We start from the raw sequence: 19269 nt of genomic DNA on the forward strand, positions 1-19269 counted from the left end.
TGCTCGGAATGCAATAATTTTTCCTTTGCTTGCGGCTTGACAACAAGTAGCACATGACTTCGATAACTCTAAGCAACTCACATCAAGCAACGCCGTTTACTCTTTCTTTCTTTGTCTAGAGCACAGTTATCTTAAGCATGAAATTAGTGACTTTTCTTTTCTTTTTCTTCTTTCTTTGCTTCTTCCTTGCCCCGAAATTGCTATGCTTCTCCTGTGATTTCTTCTGTTTCGAATGTGAGTAAGTGTGGAAGAATTAGGTAATGCTTATTATAATGGGATGCATCTTCTGTAACGGTCACCGTCAGCGTTGGCACCTTTTTATATATATATTATTAAAATTGTAGTTATTATGAAATCATCTCCTAAACACCAACATGAAGTTCACATATCCTTTCCCAGCCTAAGACACGGCCCGCGGACCCGAACTGCGCTGCCGGTGGGCCGATAAATATAACCTAGTTCAGCCTTTGCCTAATCCACACCTAAGCTCCCTGCTCTCGGCTTCTCCACAGAAACGGGAGCAGAGCCTCGGCATCTCCATAGAAACGGGAGTAGAGCCTTCAAAACGGCCAAAGCAGCGCTAATCGACGGCCTCAAACCGGTATTTCTGCTTAATTTCATATACATTCAATAAATTTTCATGGAGTTTTCCATGATTACGTTGGCTGCTCGTTTCCGCTCCCCGTGTTTCTGTAAGTTGAAGACTTACCGTGCGCTTGTTCTAAACCTATTGCTATAACTTCCGTATAGCTTTTCGTCTTTGTTTTATTTAGATATGGATGGGTTCTTGTGGACCCGAGTGTGAAGATTCTGATCTGTGGCCTCATTCTAATTATTATTATTTGGATTCCGGTAGATGATTCTTTCTTCACCATTTACTTCCTTTGATTTCATGCTATATTTGATCTGCGCTTTTTGGCTTTCATGCCTACACATCTCGAAGAACTGCCCTCTTATTGCTGCATCGATTATGTTCTTCTCCTAATTTCTTAAATCAACTAACTTTGTACTGTTTAATCTCGTCTCTGATATATAATGCCCCCACAACATATCTAATAACATAGTTGATCATATATTTCTCTTAATGAAGTTTACTTTTCAAATCTTAATGCTATTCCTTCTCTATTGTATAAAGGATTTTAGCACCTTCTTCAGTTTAATTACCCAGCTTTACTACTGCTGCAGATTTTATCCTAATTATTTTGGGATAAATACATACAAGCCACCCAAAACATTGATATTTACAAATTAACCGCCCATTTGATTTTTTTTCAAACTACCGAAGCAATGTATTTATGCGCGCCGCGATCAAACTATTGAGAATTTGATAGAAATGAGAAATATGGGTTGGGTTTTACCATGAATTTTGATATTTGAGTTATAATTTGAAAATTGGTTTAAAAGGGCGATTGATTTGTAAATAGCAAGTTTCAGGTGGTCTGTATGTAATTGCCCCTATTATTTTTTTGGTAATGGAACCAAAAACAGCTAAACTAGTCACACTAAGAATTTACATTATCCTCCAATTGATTGGAAGGCACTCCACCTGAATTGTACACCATGGACTTAGTTTTTGTACTCTAATGCTCCACCTCTTAACTTCTTTTGGGAATATTTACATACATACCGCCCAATTCCTACGTATTTACATATCTAAGTATTTACATATCTAACTCTACGTATTTACATATCTAACTCCTAAACTTTAATTTTTTACATTTATACCACCCAAATGTTTCATATCGCATCAAAAATACTTTTTTCAGGCATAGGTAAGGTGGTATTTATGTAAAAACTGAAGTTTAGGTGTTTGATATGTAAATGCAAATGAATTGAGTGATATTTATGTAAATCTTCCTTAATAATATTATTGACAATATACATGAGCCATTGTTTTGCATCTTGAATATCTGTTTTTTAGACCTTAATGGCCAATAAAAAGGAACGGACTTTAAGATGATATTTAATGTAAACCAACCGTGATTGCACCCTTTTGGCCATCTTAAAATGCATTTTGAAAAAACATTTCAAGAATCTCTATGGCAAATAAAGAGATTGGAAGATTTGCGGACATAACACTCAATTCTTATGTATTTACACATCTAATCCATAAACTTCAATTTTTACATATTTGCCACGCTACCTATGCATGTAAAGGTGAATTGCACTTTTTTAAAGTTAGAATAGTGGTATTTTGATTTGATGTGAAAGATTTGGCTGGTATATGTAAAAAGCGAAGTTCAGGTGTTAGATATGTAAATACATAGGAATTGTGTGGTATTTATGTAAATATCCCCCAAAAAAATATAGATTTAGTGATGATTCTTAATGTAAACCAACTATCAATCTTGTTCGCCTTCTACAAACTTTTAATGCTAATCATTTATCTAACGAACATATTATATAAAATTATATTCTTTGCCACTCCATGCTTTTTCAAAAGTTTATTTGCCATAGAACTGTTCCATAACCGATCATCCTTGAACTAAATAAAGTGGATGATATAATATTTATGTGATTTTTACAATTTTTGTACAATCACTATCCTTCATAACTTCGTGAATCATATGCTTGATCCCTTGCATCTTCCTTAAATCTTAAACATTAACATTGGATGTTCTTTTGTCAATCATTTAAAATTTTCTTAATTTTAAGAAAATTGTTGAAATAAATATGTTAATCTTATATCATCTTTAACTTTTTAATCCTTAATAAATGTCTTGTTTGCCTACAACATAGATCATCAATTTATAACATTATTTCCATTTTTCAGTTTTATTGGCTTGCTTGTTTTTGTATATATCCCATAACATTTGTTCATTTGTTCTCTGCCATTCCTTATAAATTCATTACTCTCTCTTGAATAGCTTTTGATATTGCCGCAATCCACCAAGAGTCACCTTACTTGCAAAAGATCAATGATCTGTTTCCAGACAATTTAAAATTGGGTCATTTACATGCACAACATGCAATTCTTACTGATTTACATATCTCACATCTAAGCTTTTATATTTACACAACGACACTCAAGTCTTTAACATCACATAAAAAATAATACTATCACTACTTTTTTAAAAGGAAAATACCTCTTTTTATGCATAGGTTTAAAGCACCAAAAGTGCTACAAATTTAAACATTGAATTTTAGGTGGGGGATATATAAATACATAAGAATTGTGTATTACATGTGTAAATTTCCCTTTAAAATTCTAATTGCAATCTTTTTGTTATTCTTTTCCACACTATGTTTGATTCAATTAATTAAGCTCTAATTCATCTCATAGTCCGCTTTAATATATGGTTCTGCAGTTATGAAATGGTTTATAATTTGTTGGTAGATGCTCATTTGTGTAGACCACAACGTCTTAATTAGTTCAAACAGTGTTCTTTTCCAAAAATTCAATAGGATTCATGCAAGTCCGAGTAGTTCAGCTATAACTGATACGTTTTAGAAATAACAGCTATAACAGGTAAAATTCCCTTTAAATTTTTAATTGCAATCTTTTTGTTATTCTATTCCACACTATGTTTGATTCAATTAATTAAGCTCTAATTCATCTCATAGTCCGCTTTAATATATGGTTCTGCAGTTATGAAATGGTTTATAATTTGTTGGTAGATGCTCATTTGTGTAGACCACAACGTCTTAATTAGTTCAAACAGTGTTCTTTTCCAAAAATTCAATAGGATTCATGCAAGTCCGAGTAGTTCAGCTATAACTGATACGTTTTAGAAATAACAGCTATAACAGGTAAAATTCCCTTTAAATTTTTAATTGCAATCTTTTTGTTATTCTATTCCACACTATGTTTGATTCAATTAATTAAGCTCTAATTCATCTCATAGTCCTCTTTAATATATGGCTCTGCAGTTATGAAATGGTTTATAATTTGTTGGTAGATGCTCATTTGTGTAGACCACAACGTTTTAATTCATTCAAACAGTGTTCTTTTCCAAAAAATCAATAGGATTCATGCGAGTTCGAGTAGTTCAGCTATAACTGATGCGTTTTAAAAATAACAGGCACTTGATTCTTTTTGAAAATTTGATTCCTAGACTTAGCTTTCGGGAAAATAAATGTTGGTTAAGAATCTAGCAATTTCCGATGAAGATGTTTTTTGTTGCTTTGAGATGAGAACTATTGAGTTTTGGAAAAATTATAAAATGTTTCCAAATCTCAGGTAAGTATCGCTGCTTCGGCAATGATGATGGCTAGGGTGGAATATGTAGAGAGGCCATTAAGTAACAACGACTTGAGTCGTGTCTTGAAGTTTTTATAAATGATTTCACCTCTATATGTTTTATACGCTAATATGGTTGTGATTTCTAGGTTGGGGCTTGAAAAACACCATTTTTGTTTTTAGGATGCTCAAGAACCTCAGAAGGAAAAGTTGCGTTGTACAGAAATTGACTAAACTTGCTAATCCAGAGAATGGTACTCAAATTGCATTATGTGCACTTTATATATTTCCATTCTTCTATTTGTATTCATATTGAAGTTCTAATAGATTTAAATTTATATTTTGAATGTACTCTACTGATTTCTCTTATGTTTGGCATAAACTACAAGAAACATGACTATATGTTCTCACAAATAGAAGCTAGAAACAGGTCACTAAGCATGTTGCTTCAACTTATAACTTCTTTATTTAAAAAAAAAAAACAGAAAGAAGAAAATGAAAGCAAATCCAAGGTTAAGTTTAATGCAGTAATTAATTGCAGAATTAAAATATCATGTTTGTATTAAAATTCTCTTTCATCTTTTGCGGTAAAAGAAACCTTAGGCCATGTAAATTAGGTTAATGGATCTGTGAATTTTTGTCTTTTTTCCAACAGATGGCGTACTTCTGTATTCCGAGTTGCAATGTCAATCTACCATGCAAAAAATTCTTAAATTGAGGACATCTATTATTAAAATTGCTGAACTTTTTATTAAGAGCTTTAGTGAGGGATGATCTTGTCTCGACCTGACCTAAGTTTTGGAATTAATAAAGACGGGTACAAACGGTCGAACGGTGAAAATAGTATTTTTCTATATTCATTTTCTATAACAAACATATTAGAATATTAGACTATCATTATGCAAAATTATGCATTAATTGTTGTGATTTGTTTATATTTACTTTCCTTTTTTTTTTCCTTTTATTATGTTTTTATTTATTTCCTTACTAGTATATTCTGTAATTGGTATTTATACCCTTCTTTGCATTAATAAGATTTACCCTGGTTCTATTCTAACATGGTATCATAGCCATGTTCTTAACTTAGCTGTCGTTGGTACTCTTTGTGTCGTCGGCTGGCCAATTCAAACCGCCTACCCCCTTCTCCTTAGCCCGACAAGGCCTCTGCTTCAGCGACTGCTCCATGCCATCTCCAAGCCGTCTGCTTGCTCCGATCAACGTCTGCTCCAAACTGTTCGCATACTTCTTCGCATGCTGGAGGTGTCTGCCTACTCCAGACCGTCACCTTCAATGCAGATGAAAAAGGCGCTAGGGTTTTCTTAAAAATTCGCAGGGTGGAAGGATACCTCGCTACAGTGACCGTCATGGGAACACGAGACTTCATGTTGGATTTCTACCTTCGATAGTTTGTTCACATGAGCTTGAGGGCCTTTTTAGTAGATATGGAAGAGTACGGGATGTGAACTTGAAGTATGACTACGCCCGTGAGATGCAGACAATGTAAGGTATAGTTTGGACAGACGAGGATTTTACGATGCTCATATTATTGTTGAATTGGCCGGAGGGGGCCCATGTGGTCCCAAAACTAGATTCTCGTTGATAGCTTGGGAGGGGTGCACCACCTGGTTCTGGTTGTTGCTTCAATTGTGGTCTTGATGGACATTGAGCAAGGGATTGCAAAGCGGGGATTGGAAAAATAAGTGCTATATGTGGTGATAGTGGTGATATGGAGATGAATTGTCAGAATAGTCCGAAGGAGCTAAAGCATGGGCACAATTATTCTTGTTCGACATCTCGACGTGATGGAAGGAGTCGTAGTCGTAGCTATAGTCGAAGTTGGAGCTATAGCCTATCTCGATCTCCCACACCCAAGAAAGATAGTCGTTCTAGAGAACGTAATCAAGCTGCTTGGATCCGGCCAGCTCCCTTTTGGCGCGTCGACTGCCCGCGTTCGTCAAAGTACCATTCCTATGACACTCACTTTTTTATCCCTTGTAGTCCATGGATCATTGATTCAGGTGTCATAGATCACGTGAGTGAAAACTCTTAAGCCTTCTCAACATATTATCCTCACTCAGTGAAATATATTGTTAAAATTGCTGACTGGTCCCAAAGATCCATTGTTGATAAAAGGTTTGTTGTTTTAGCAACAAGTCTAACTCTAAAATGTGTGTTACATGTATCTCAGTTGAAGTGTAATCTTTTATCTGTCGATAAACTGACATTTGACATTGCTTGCGTTGTCGTTTTTCTGATGTATGTGTCTTTCAGGATCGTTGTTCGGGGAGGATGATTGGAACTGTTAAACGGGTTGACAGACTATACTTCTAAGAGAAAAACACACAAAACAAAGACACCCCACTTAGTAGTTGCAGTTTATTTCAGTTCACTGAATATCTTGTTATGTTGTTACACTATCGTTTAGGTCATCCTAGTTTCCAGCATCCAAAATAATTGTATCTGGTGATGTATACTAATAAAAATCATTTTAATTTTAAATGTGAAACTTATTAGTTAGCTAAACATCATCGTGTCCCTTATCCCCCCACAATTACACATCTTTCGCTCATTTCTCTCTTATTCGCAGTGACTTATTGGAACCCTCTCACACTCCTAGTTACACCAAACAACGGTGATTTCTTACTTTGATTGATGACCACACTCGGATGACATGAGTCTATATTTTAGAAGATAAAGCTGAAGTTGCTGTCACTTTCAAGAACTTCCACATCTTCTTTTTGTTCCAATTCAAAACTTATATTCAAGTCCTCGCGATCTTTTTAACTCTATATTATGAGAATTCTTGGTAAAAGCATCATTCATCATAACTCGTGCACCGACACTTCACAAAATAAAGCAACCGAAAGAAAAAACCGACAACTCCATGACTTTCTTGTTCAATTATGTTTTAATTTAATGTTTCAAAACGTTTCTGAAATGATGTCATTTTTACCATCATTTATCTCATCAATAGAGTTACTTAAGGAATTCACAACTTCCGTACTCTTTTAGCCGTCTTGAGATCGTGCTTTCCTAACAATTGGGTCTTCTCTACTTGAGATCTCAAAATTTTTGGGTACACAACCTTTATTCGGAACACGACCCCTACGTGGAGTAAACTTGATCCAAGTTTCATAAAATATTGTTCCTCGAATACGCAGCCACTTAAAAGGGGAATTAATGCCTTGAACCTACCACAAATAAAATCTATGTGACTGTTGTTAGCTCCTTTTTTGAAAATGTTGCCTACTTTTCTAACTCGACCTCCAGTTAGGGGAGCTAGAGGTCTTGGACATTGTTCCTTATCTTTACTCCTGTGGATGTTCCCCCATGTCACCATCCATTGAGGAACTCTCTGTTTCTTTGGTTCCACCCACTTCTCCTATCACAAAGGAGTCCTTTGTCCCTTTGGTTCTACCTGCACATTCTTCCACGCTTGGTGTCTACATTCGATGCACTCGTTCTGGTTCACGTACTATGGAGCTTGCTAACCCCTTGCTGAACCTTAAATCCCCTTTAGAGGACACCTCCAACACTGCTCTTACTCCAAATGAGGAAGTCAGTTCATCTATTAAGTTATGCAATCAGACAAAATCTCTCTATCCCATGGCAAACTCTCTCTTCGTAGATTATCGCCAATCTATAGAGCATTTGCTACGGCTTTGACCAATCATCAGCTTCCATTTACTATTGAGGCTGCCTTAGCAGACCCAACCTGGTAAACTGCCATCATGGTGGAGATGAATGCCATTCAGTGGAACCATACTTGAGACATTGTTGATATTCCTTGGGGCAAGAAAGCTGTGAGATGCCGATGAATTTTTAGCATCAAGTTTAAATCTAATATTTCCTTTGAATGCAACAACTTATTGTTGGTCGCCAAAGGGTACTCACAGATCTATGGAGTTGACTATGAGGAGAAATTTGCTCCAGTTGCTAAATTGAACACTATTCAAGTCCTCTTATCCCTTGCACTGAATTTGGATTAGCCCTTATCTAGCTTGATGTCAAAAATGTGTTCTTGAATGATGAACTTACAGATGAGGTATGTATGACTCTTTCTACATGCTTTGACTCCAATGCCTCCTAGGGGCAAGTATGTAGACTGCAAAAATCCCTCCAGGGATTGAAGCAATCATCACGAGCATAGTTCGGGAACTACTCTCCTCTTTTGGCATTACTTCAACGGTCAGATAGCTCCCCTTATTGTCTATGTTGACGATATTGTTTTCACAAGTAATGATCTACCAACATTGAAGTCTTTGAAAGCATGCTTGTTGCCTCCTTTGATATTTCCTGTTCTTCTTAGGTATGGAAGTCGTTCAATCATCTCAGGGTATTTGTTTGTCTCAACGAAAATATGTGATTGATTTTCTTATAGAGAACGATCTTCTCCTATGCAAACTAGTGGTTGTCTCGATGGATCCCAATGAAAATTTCTTGTTGTTCCTAATGCAGTTTTTGACAAGACTCACTACTAGCATCTTGTGGGAAAACTCATCTATCTTTGCCCATACAAGCCCCGACATACGCAGGATAGTCAATTCATGGATGATCCTTGTAAGCACCACCTCCAAGCTGTCCACCAAATTCTACACTATTTAAATGACACACTGGGCTCAGGTTTATTTTTTTCTCGCCACATCTCTCTTTCTATGCCAGTTTACATAGACACAGATTGGTCTGGGTCCGTCCATGATTAACGATCTACGTCGGGGTACTGCTCATTTGTGTGAGAAAACTTGTTCACTTCGAAAACCAAGAAGCAGTCTGCAGTTGCTCGGAGCAGTGTGTAAGCCGAATTTCGGTCCATGTCCATACGAATTTGTGAAGCTCTCTGGTTACGCATCATGCTTCATGAACTACATGTGACAGTCTTCGCATCCCTACATTTGTTTTGTGATAATAAGACTGTCATTAGTATTGCTCACAACCCGGTCTAGCATGATCACACCAAGCATATTGAGATTGAGACCGTCACCTCATTAAAGAAAAGCTCGAGTTTGGGAAAATTTGTGTTCCATTTGTGCCATCTAGCAGCCAACTGACAGAGATTATCACAAAGAACCTTCATCAGCCACTGTTCGATGATTTCAAATCCAAGTTGAACATGACTGATATTTATGCTTCAACTTGACGGGGAGTATTAAAATATTACAATATTAATATGCAGAATTCTATATTAATTGTTGTGATTTGCTTTTATTTGTTTTTTTTTCTCTTATTCTATTTTTATTTGTTTCTAGTAAATCTTGTAATGTGTATTTATACCCCTATTTGTATCAATAAGATTTATTTTGGTTGTATTATAACATAACATTTAACAAATTAAAGAGTCATTAAAAAAAGAAAATTAAATTAAAGTTGTTATAAATTTACCTCAAGTCATGTTGTTCGCGTATTCAATCAACACTTCTTTTCTATCGCTCATTTTTTTTTAAATAATTAAACCTGTAATGTTAATTTAAACCAACAATTAATTAAATAGCAAGTGAAAACTTATACTTCTATAATATAGTAATACAATGAAAATAAAATGATAGACATGCTAGTTAAATTTTATGTAAAATCAATTTAAGTATATTTGAAGTTTTGTACGTTTTAATATGATCATTCAAGAGAATTTTAAACATGTATCATGTCTTACGGTATCGTTTATATATCAATATCATTTTAAGTTGTATACAACCGCCACAGAAGCGTTGTATAAAATTGTGCCAATTGAGTCTATTTGGAATTAAGAGTCTGTTTAGGACAATTTTCTGTCGGATTTGCTTTTTAGATCGTCATCACAGATCTGTTTGGGAAACAACTTTCTTGCTAGTTTTTAGAAATTTATGTGGTAGAAGTTTTTTTCAACTTGGGCTGTTAAAGTGTGGCGACTATCAAAAAGTTATGATATGACTTTTTGATAATAAATAAATTTGTGATAGCCACCACAGTCTTTTGAAAAACAGTTTCTTCTATAGTAGTTTCATAACTATTTTCTTAAACGACTGTAGCTGTCCCAAACAAACCCTAAGACGCATTAATATCAATAGTTTTTTCAATTTATGTTCACTAGTACCTTCGTGTTCCCCTTTTTATCATAAGGGGGTGAACTCTATCATGGTCAAACATGCACGTAGATTGAATTTATGTAGTTTATATCATTCATACATCTATTTCATTCAATTCATTATATTTTGTATACATAATGCATACTACCTTTTTCTTAAAATGAAAAATCTTCATAATAATTGGCACAGGGTTTATTCCCCTACCGCTCCTACTAAACCGGGCAGACTTAATAGGTTCAGTCGAGACTGGGTGAGGGCCGGTCGGCCCTAAGTATTGTGATTGCCACCCAATTAGGAGAGGCCCCTACCTCTCCTCTCTATCAAAATAGTATTTATATGTGTGCTTTGTGTGTCTTAGGGATAGCTTGTCCTATTTTTTTATTTCAGTTTGTGAGGGCAGCCGCGGTGTCCTATTTTTCTCTTCTAGGGTTGTATCTGACGATTAAAGTGGTGCTCCGGCTATATCCCTCTCTCCTGTGAGGATCATCTTTCTCCAACTTCCACCTCAACCTCCCCTTCTTGCTGCTTGGGGGTTTCCCCGCAGCTTCTCTATCCCCCGACCCCGACCCCGCAGCTACCCGTTTCTACCTTTCCTCCCTGTAGACAACCATAACTTCTTACCCCGCAGGCCAGCCGTTGTTTGCTGCAACCTTCTCCAACGCAACCCAAACGCTGCAGCAGCCCGTCCCAGATCTTCCGCTCTCTCGTAACTCCCCTTATTTCTGCTTCCTGCAGCCAGTCTTAAACTCCCCTTATTTCTGCTTCCTGTCGCTGCTCCCACCCCCACCCGCCTGCAGCATCCCACTACCAGCCACTTCCACTGCATGTACGTGGCCTGCCCTCCTCTCAGCAGCCAACCCTTTCCACACCCCTATCCTGCTGCCTTAGCCATTGCCATATCCCCTGCTGTAATGACAACAACCCTCTTCTCCCACCTGCTGGCTTGACGTCAGCCACCACCCACGTCGTCAACTTCGGTGCGTGTTTGTATTGTCGTTTATTTCCTGTTTTGACGAGTCTTGTGTAACACTTTTAAATTTCCACAATAATATTTATATATTTATGGCTATTTTGGTTAATTCCGGTATTATTTGGTACCAGAGCTAGTCTAACTCTAGTCCTATCTTAGGATCTGCTAGCCAATTTTCAGCATGGCTAATCTTCAAAAACAACTTTTTGGGTTTTTTGTTTATTTTTTAGGGTAAAGTTATAATGTTTGAGAAAATTATTAAATAGTTAAAACAATTGGGAAATATTTATAAGTTAAGAGCTTAATTTTAGATGAACAAAGAATAATGAGAAAATTATTAAATAGTTAAAACAATTGGGAAATTTTTATAAGTTAAGAGCTTAATTTTAGATGAGCATGTTATACAATTTTAATGGATGTCAATATATTTTTTATATTTGTTTTTTATTTTATTCTTATTTTGTATCGTTTTGTTTTGCTTTGATTTCATTTTACTTCTCTTTTTTTTTTTTTTTTTTTGCACTTACAACAATGAAAATAAAATAAAATTGTGTTAGGATGGGATGGTAGTATTTATTTTATTTGGTGAAACAGAAAATTGATACATGATGGGAAACATAGAACAAGAAAACATTAATCTACATTTTATTGGCATAATTAGGCCTATTTGATCCATAATAAATTGCATCCAAGCACTAATTATTCTAATTAACCTTTTCTAAGTTCCTATTATACTTATTTACCACTGTAATCAGAAGTTAATTAATAACTTATATGGTTAATTGATCTTTAAAGTTCAATTATATTATTCTAGCCCAGGTTTTGTAACCATACTTAAACAACCTTGATATTTTAACATGATCAAACACTAATTATCTTACATAAATAGTTGAAAGAGACATTGGCCTATTCGTTAAATATTTCCTAGGACTTAATTACAATCACTTGAAATTATTATTAATGTCTTCATAAATAAGTCATCAAAATTAATTTTGTATCATTAATTATTTAATTAATTAGCTATCTCAAGTTCAATTACCTAGATGGAACTATAACGGTCACAAATCCTATTGATGATAGTATTAATACTTAACTCTAAAATACAATGTAGCCTGCAATTAATTTTGATGCAATTTTTTCGTGTTATACAGGCTATGTATATCCGTGTAAAGCGCCACAAGACGACCTACTTTATACAATGTGATCCAACCGAGTTAACTTTAGACATCAAGCAGAAATTACAAGGATTGATTGACCGGCCAAGTAGTAACCAACGGCTAACGTTGTTATCAACTAATGAGATATTGGATGATTCAAAGACCTTAGCTGAGCAGAAGGTACTGAATTTGGACAAAAAATTTGGAGGTTGTTCTTATGGGACATTTACATACATACCACCCAATTCATATGCATTTACATATCTAACACCTACACTTTAACTTTTACATTTATACCACCAAATATTTCATATCAAATTAAGAATAGCACTATTTTAAATTTAAAAAAGTTAAATACTCCATATATACATATATATATATATATATATAATCTGTGTGTGCGCGTAAATTGAAGTTTAGGTGTAAATACACAAGAATTGAGTGGTATGCATGTAAATCTTCCTTTTTCTTCGGGGGTGTTTACATACATGTCACCCAATCCTTATGCATTTACATATCTAACACCTAAACTTTAATTTTTACATTTATACCACCCAAAACTTTCATATCACATCAAAATTACCACCATTTTAACCTTTAAAAAGTGAAATACACATTTTCATACCTAGGTAAGGTGTTATGTATGTAAAAATCGTATGTAAAAATCGAAGTTTAGGTGTTAGACATATAAATACATAGGAATTGACTGGTACATATGTAAATCTTCCTTTTTACATTTCTACCACACGAATATTTCATATGACATCAAAAGAACTTCTGTTGTAACTTTTAAAAGGTGAAGTGTGTCTTTTCATGCTTAGGTAAAGCGGCATACATTTAAAAATTGAAGTATAGGTGTTAGATATGTAATTACGTAAGAAATGAGGGGCATGCGTGTAAATCTATCTATTTTTTTTGATCTCTGGCCATCAACTTGACCATTCTTAGTCTTTGCAGGTTGAGAATGATGCTATTGTGGCTTTGACCCTGAAGAAAGGTTTGTTCTTTATCTCATTAGTTACAATGTGTTTAAATGTGACAACTTATTCTGTTTGATTCCTCCTTTGAGTGTATTGAGCAGGTTCTCTCCTTTAGCTTTTTTTAAGCTTTTACATGAATAACATGCAAATCTTGGGAATTTACATATCTCACACCTCAACTTTCATTTTTACATGCATAGCACTCAAATCTTTAATATCATTTAAAAAATAACAGTATTGCCACTTTTTAGAAGTGAAATATATATTTTCATGCATAGGTTTAAAGCGCCAAGGTGCTATTAGTGTAAATATTAAATTTTGGGTGTGAGATATGTAAATGCACAAGAATTACTCTCATTGATTGAGTTTTTCCTGTTGAAAACATAATATAAGAATATAACACATTTTTTATATTCCAATTGATAGAAGAGGTACAATATCTATAGGCTTAAATTATGGATCTAGAATAGAAAGAAAGCTAGGGAAATAAAATCAGGTGTCATAATCAGCCTAGTAAAAGAGGAAAATAGGGATATAATTATTTACAATAAATTAGGGAATGAATGCAGCAAATAACTCCTTTTTTCCTCAAGAGGGAAGCTGGTAGACTACATTTGGAAAGGTCAGGGCTGGTGGATCACATGTCTGGCGGGCTTAGATTGGGTGGAGCAGCTATTGGGCCCGCTTGTGGGATCTTAAGGGGTTCCGGGAATGCTGCATCCCACATGGTAGCTGTGGTAGTTACTGTAGGACTGGATTTTCACAGTCGCTTAAGTTGAAAATATATGTTGATTATTCCTAACTTGGGAGTAAGGTTATCAAATTATTATCGGTCAGTTTTGTTGGAGTGTAATTCATTTGTATGATATTTTATTAATTATCTTCTTAACAAGATGTCTATCAATTTCAACATTTTGGGTTCTTGACAATGCTAATAATAGCTTGGTTGTAGATCTTTTTTTAATTCCCCATTTAACTAAATTTTCATGTACAAATGAGCAATAACGAGATGTGGAGTTACGATATGTTATAGATCCAGTTCAGTTAGCATGATGAAAATTTCTATATTTTGTTAGTCGCACTTATGAAAATTGACTTTTTTAGGTGCATTTTTAAGGTACCGTAGCATCATTTATACAACATCAAGGTGCTCATTTTCGGGTTTATTCGCAAGGTAACAAAATATACTAACAGCAATGCAAAAATCAGGTTAAATGTGAGATAGGTAAATATATTTTTTTAATTAATCGTCGGCACCTTTCTTTATCAAATGGGGTTGAATCTTCCTTAGTTTCAACTTTCTTTAATGGATCCATAGGTGTATTTGCATTTACACTCAAGCTGGCTAGCTTTCTTTAATAAGTCTAACGTGTATTTATTGCAAGATGGATAATCCCTTTCCATTCCTATTTTAATAAACCATGATTCTTGATTTCATATTCTTTGGCTAAGATGTCTTTCAACTTATTATTCATTTAGATGATTACATGTTAAGGTGCCAAATTATGCTTGAGAGTGCCCATACTTTTTAATCATGACAACATATATGTTAAACCAAATTCTTGGAGATTATTTTGAGCCATACAAAGGTTATTAAGTTTGTCGACTTGATTTATTCTTTTTTTATTCTAAAATTTTGGAGGGATTGTCATATTATTGTCATCTTCTAAATTGCCTTTTAGTAAGTATTTTTTTACATCTAGTTCATGTAGTATCCAATCTAAATTCGTAGTAAGTGAAAAAAATTATCCTGATATGACATCCCAACAACTAAGGCAAACATTTCTTAATAATCAATTCATTAGATTTAAGCGGAATATTTTGCAACCTATCTTACTTTCATCATCGAAAGTACCCTTAGATTTGAATATCACATTGAATCCATTTGCATCCAAGATATTTCTTCTCTTTGGAAAGATTTGAAAGAGCCCACATACAATTTCTTTTCGGACCTAAATTTTTGTGTGAACCATATTTTTTTCATTATAGTAATTTTAGGGCTTCTTGATTCTATTTGAGATTTTTTGTGCTCACAGAGAACTTCGGATATAGTTTGTTATGGGGATTATTGTCACAACCTGACCCGGTGCTTGGAATTAATTAAGGTGGGAATTGCGGTCAGACGGTTTTAATATAACTATACACATTTTGAAAACTTTCAATACATATAAAAGAGTCATTAATTCACAAAGTGCAATAAAATCTAAAGCATCAAGAAACAATAACATCTAAATACAATATCTCAAACCAGTACTAAACAGTATAACATTATCTGAAAGAAACAGTAAAGAGAAACTATCATCATAAATATTCCTAGCAACAATGACGCTTCTATAAACCAAGTATCTCATATCAGACATATCAACCTAAAACTTTCCTTCTCTTGAACAAAAATATTAATTGCAACCGTAAGTATAACTTAGTGAGTAATTATAATCTAATATGCATTAAATTCTTATGTTATGTTATGCATAAATGACCTCTTTAATAGTCATCACAGGATTGCCGTCATAACCGAAGTTATTCTTAAAAATGTTTCTGAAGGCATTCTTAAAACTGTATCTGAAGGTACCCTCAAATTGTATTTGAAGGTACCCTCAAGTTGTACCCGAATGTATAGTTTTATCATTTTTTTTAACGTGCTCGGGTATATTGCATTCTCTGTCAGTACCATCGGGGGTAATCATGTATGACTTAATTATTTACTTATCATTTTGTTTCCTTTAAAGTTCCTCTTTTTAAAAACATTAAACATTCATTTTCCCTTTTTCTGTTTATTTTTTTTAATTCTTAAGTTACAACATGCATACAATCATAAAATAATTGTAAAGAAATTATTTAATTAATAAACTTTAAATTTAATACATATAAGAAAATAATTACTCACCTTAGCTTACCAGAGATTTCTGAAATATTTTCCACTAACTTTTTTGGACAATCATCTGTATTAATTAAATGTGTAAATCATTTGATAAAAATCCTATTCTTAAATCCTATTCTTAAAAGAAATCGTTAATATATCTAATGTCATACAATTAAAATGACACTTGAACAATTATACAATTTCTTACCTTAAATGTTTGATTTGCTTACCTGCACAGATTTTTTTTTTGTTTTGCAACTTTAATTGATTTAGCCTTTAATCTTTTACCTTTAATGCCTGACTAAATTAAACATGTTATTAGCATTTAGTAAGTAAACCAATAGATTCAATTTAAGAAAATCGACATCATTAAACATTAAATACAAGATTTGGTTCTTACCATTCGCACATAAAGCCCAATTTCAGGCACAAGCCAACTCCTTTTTCCTTGGCATCAAAATCTGTCACTTACGATGCCTATTTCAAGTGATTGTATATTAACATATTAATTAATTAATTTCACCTTGACACATTATAACACACACATATATATGTGTTCTCATATAACAATATAAATAAATTAATTTTTTAAAAATCTCAACTATACCTTGTTAGCTTTCGACTTCCTTAACCATACACACACTCGAAGCTCTCCCCTTCTTCCTCCTTTCGGTCTCGGCTCGAACGCGCGAGCCCTTCTTCCTTCGGTCTTGTGCCATCCCAATAGAGCACGCGAACTTCGACTCCCTCCTCCACGTCACGTCTTGTTCTGCATGCGAGCACGACTAGTAGGTATTCTCCTCTGCTTCTCCTTTGCAAGGCTGAACAACCCTAACAGTCGCACACAAGGTTGGCTGCTTCGGCTTCTCTCCCAAAGACAACACGTCTTCAATTGTGTCGCGTTCCAGGTAAGCCCTCGACACCACTTCTTTCTTCTTCTCCTTCTCCTTTTTCTTCCCTGCACCGAAGTTGCTCCTCTTCTCCTATGATTTTTTCTTCTCCTTTCTCCTTGGACTTCTTCCTTTCTCCTATGGCACAACCTCCCTTCTCGATCTCTCTGCTCTCCCTCTCGTTCCTTTCTGTTTCGAATGAGAGGAAGTGTGGAATGAGCGCGAGTTAACATTCATGCGAGGGGGTGCAACCTTCCTAACCTGCACTTATTTTTATTTATTTTATCATTAGTATTATTATTTATTAATATTATTATTCTTTTTATTCTTTTATTAAAATTTTAGTTTTTACAACTATAATGATGGCACTATGTTTGAGCAAGTTGTTATTGCTCTTCTTGAGGCAACAACAATGGGACTTTTTAAAACCTCTCCAAAATTTACATTGCTCTTATGAAGCAATGCCAGGACTATTTAAACATGAGATTTGATTCAAGAAAAATGCTTCTTTCTACATTGTCGTTTGAATTTTTCGACCACCAAGATTAAGCGATTCTATGTAATCATTGTATGTGATCATTGAATCATTGTATGTGATGGCTTTCATTGAATTTGAAAAATTGAGATTGACATTCAAGTGATTTTGGAAGAGGTGTAGGTTGAGACATCGATAACGCAGGATTAGTATTAATGAAAAACCCATATTCATGGATTGAGTAGACTCTCTCTCCATGAATATTGGTTTTGGGCAAAAATCATTGATTTCGAAGAATGTTAGTTCACTTTGTAGTATGGTATTTGAATCATTGTTGGTGAGGAGAGTAGCCAATAAAAATGCATTTTTATGGCTTTTGGGTTCGATTTGCTTCTTTGATGAGAAGAAATATACACAAAAGAAGAGCTTCGACTATGATTGTGAATTGGGTTTTGTATAAAGATTGAAAATTTTGAGAAATGAAATTGTTTCCAACATGCCTTTCTTTAGAAAATTTAAGTGCTTTTAGTGTATTCATTAGTGAAACATATGAATCACCTTGCACCTGATATATTTTCTCTTGGGATGAGTCTCGTATATCATGAGTGGTAGCAAAAGGTTGAGAGGCTTTGTAAGGATGAGTTCATGCAATTGCATGAACTTAAACAATATATATATGTCTCAGCAGTGCGCATACTGTGGTCTGTTGGTAGAGCAGTCTCTCTGACAGTTGTAAGTCCTCTTAGGTCACGTGTTTGAATCCCCCCGTGTGTAGGGTGTGGTACTCAAATATTTCGGCCACCTAGGGATGGCCGGGGCTCGTCTAATAGCCTTCGTCCATTCCTTTAATTATATATATATATACATATATATATATATACTAGTTCTATGTAAACTTTTTTTTTTTTTCATAGAAAAACTATTTTGTTTTTGGTTAACAGTTAACTGCACTAATTTATTTTTGGGAAATCTACATACATGCAACACAATTCCTCCGTATCTACATATCTAACACCTAGAATTTGATATTTATATCTATAATACTTTGGTGTTATAAACCTATCCATCGAAAGATGTACTTCACTTCTAAAAATTTAATTGTTGTCATACTTTTGATATGACATTAAAGATTAGAATGTTATATATGTAAATATGAAATTTTAGCTGTCATATATGCAAATACATAAGAATTGTGTGGCATGTTTGTAAACCCCCCCTTCTATTTTCATTTATTTCTATTATTTTTTTTTCTCTGATTAAACTTTTCTCCTAAGCAGATGACAATGAGTTTGAGGAGGTTTACATCGCAAGGGTAGAGGACTTCACTCCATTCTCTTAATTTGATTTATACTAGTCATTAATTACTTTGAACATTATGGTTTATTGAGATATTAGACCCAATATATTTTGAGATCAATTCTCCTTTTCATGCTAAACTGTATAACTAATGATATGGACTTCAATTTTCTATTGTTTTTTAACCCTTTCTTTTCTCAATTTGCAAATGCATATTTACATCCATGATACAGAATTTGAATTAACACTTGTAGTTTTTATTTCTGGGGCATTTACATATGTACCACCTAATTCTTATGTATTTACATATCTAGCACTTATACTTTACTTTTTATATTTGTCGTATCATTTAATAAATAGCATTTAGCTAAGGTGTAAAAATTAAAGTTGGGGGTGTTA

General features: G+C 34.2%; 1 protein-coding gene across 4 annotated transcripts; it reads left to right on the top strand.

Moving 5' to 3' along the window:
* Window positions 1-368: 368 nt before the first annotated feature.
* Window positions 369-19055, top strand: LOC110018018. 4 transcript variants are annotated; one of them, XM_020715225.1, is made up of 5 exons: window positions 374-601; window positions 4330-4434; window positions 12361-12546; window positions 13324-13363; window positions 18852-19055. In XM_020715225.1, exons 2-5 carry the CDS (start codon window positions 4432-4434, stop codon window positions 18911-18913), a joined length of 291 nt encoding a protein of 96 aa, XP_020570884.1. In that variant the 5' UTR covers window positions 374-601; window positions 4330-4431; the 3' UTR covers window positions 18914-19055. The 4 variants fall into 4 exon arrangements, with proteins under 4 accessions (XP_020570888.1, XP_020570884.1, XP_020570885.1 ...); XM_020715226.1 differs by having other exon boundaries at window positions 4364-4434; XM_020715227.1 differs by lacking the exon at window positions 374-601 and adding an exon at window positions 3670-3750 and having other exon boundaries at window positions 4364-4434.
* The last annotated feature ends 214 nt before the right edge of the window (window positions 19056-19269 follow it).

This window comes from Phalaenopsis equestris, unplaced genomic scaffold (genome assembly GCF_001263595.1).
Source record: "Phalaenopsis equestris unplaced genomic scaffold, ASM126359v1 Scaffold000002, whole genome shotgun sequence".
NCBI lineage: Eukaryota > Viridiplantae > Streptophyta > Magnoliopsida > Asparagales > Orchidaceae > Phalaenopsis > Phalaenopsis equestris.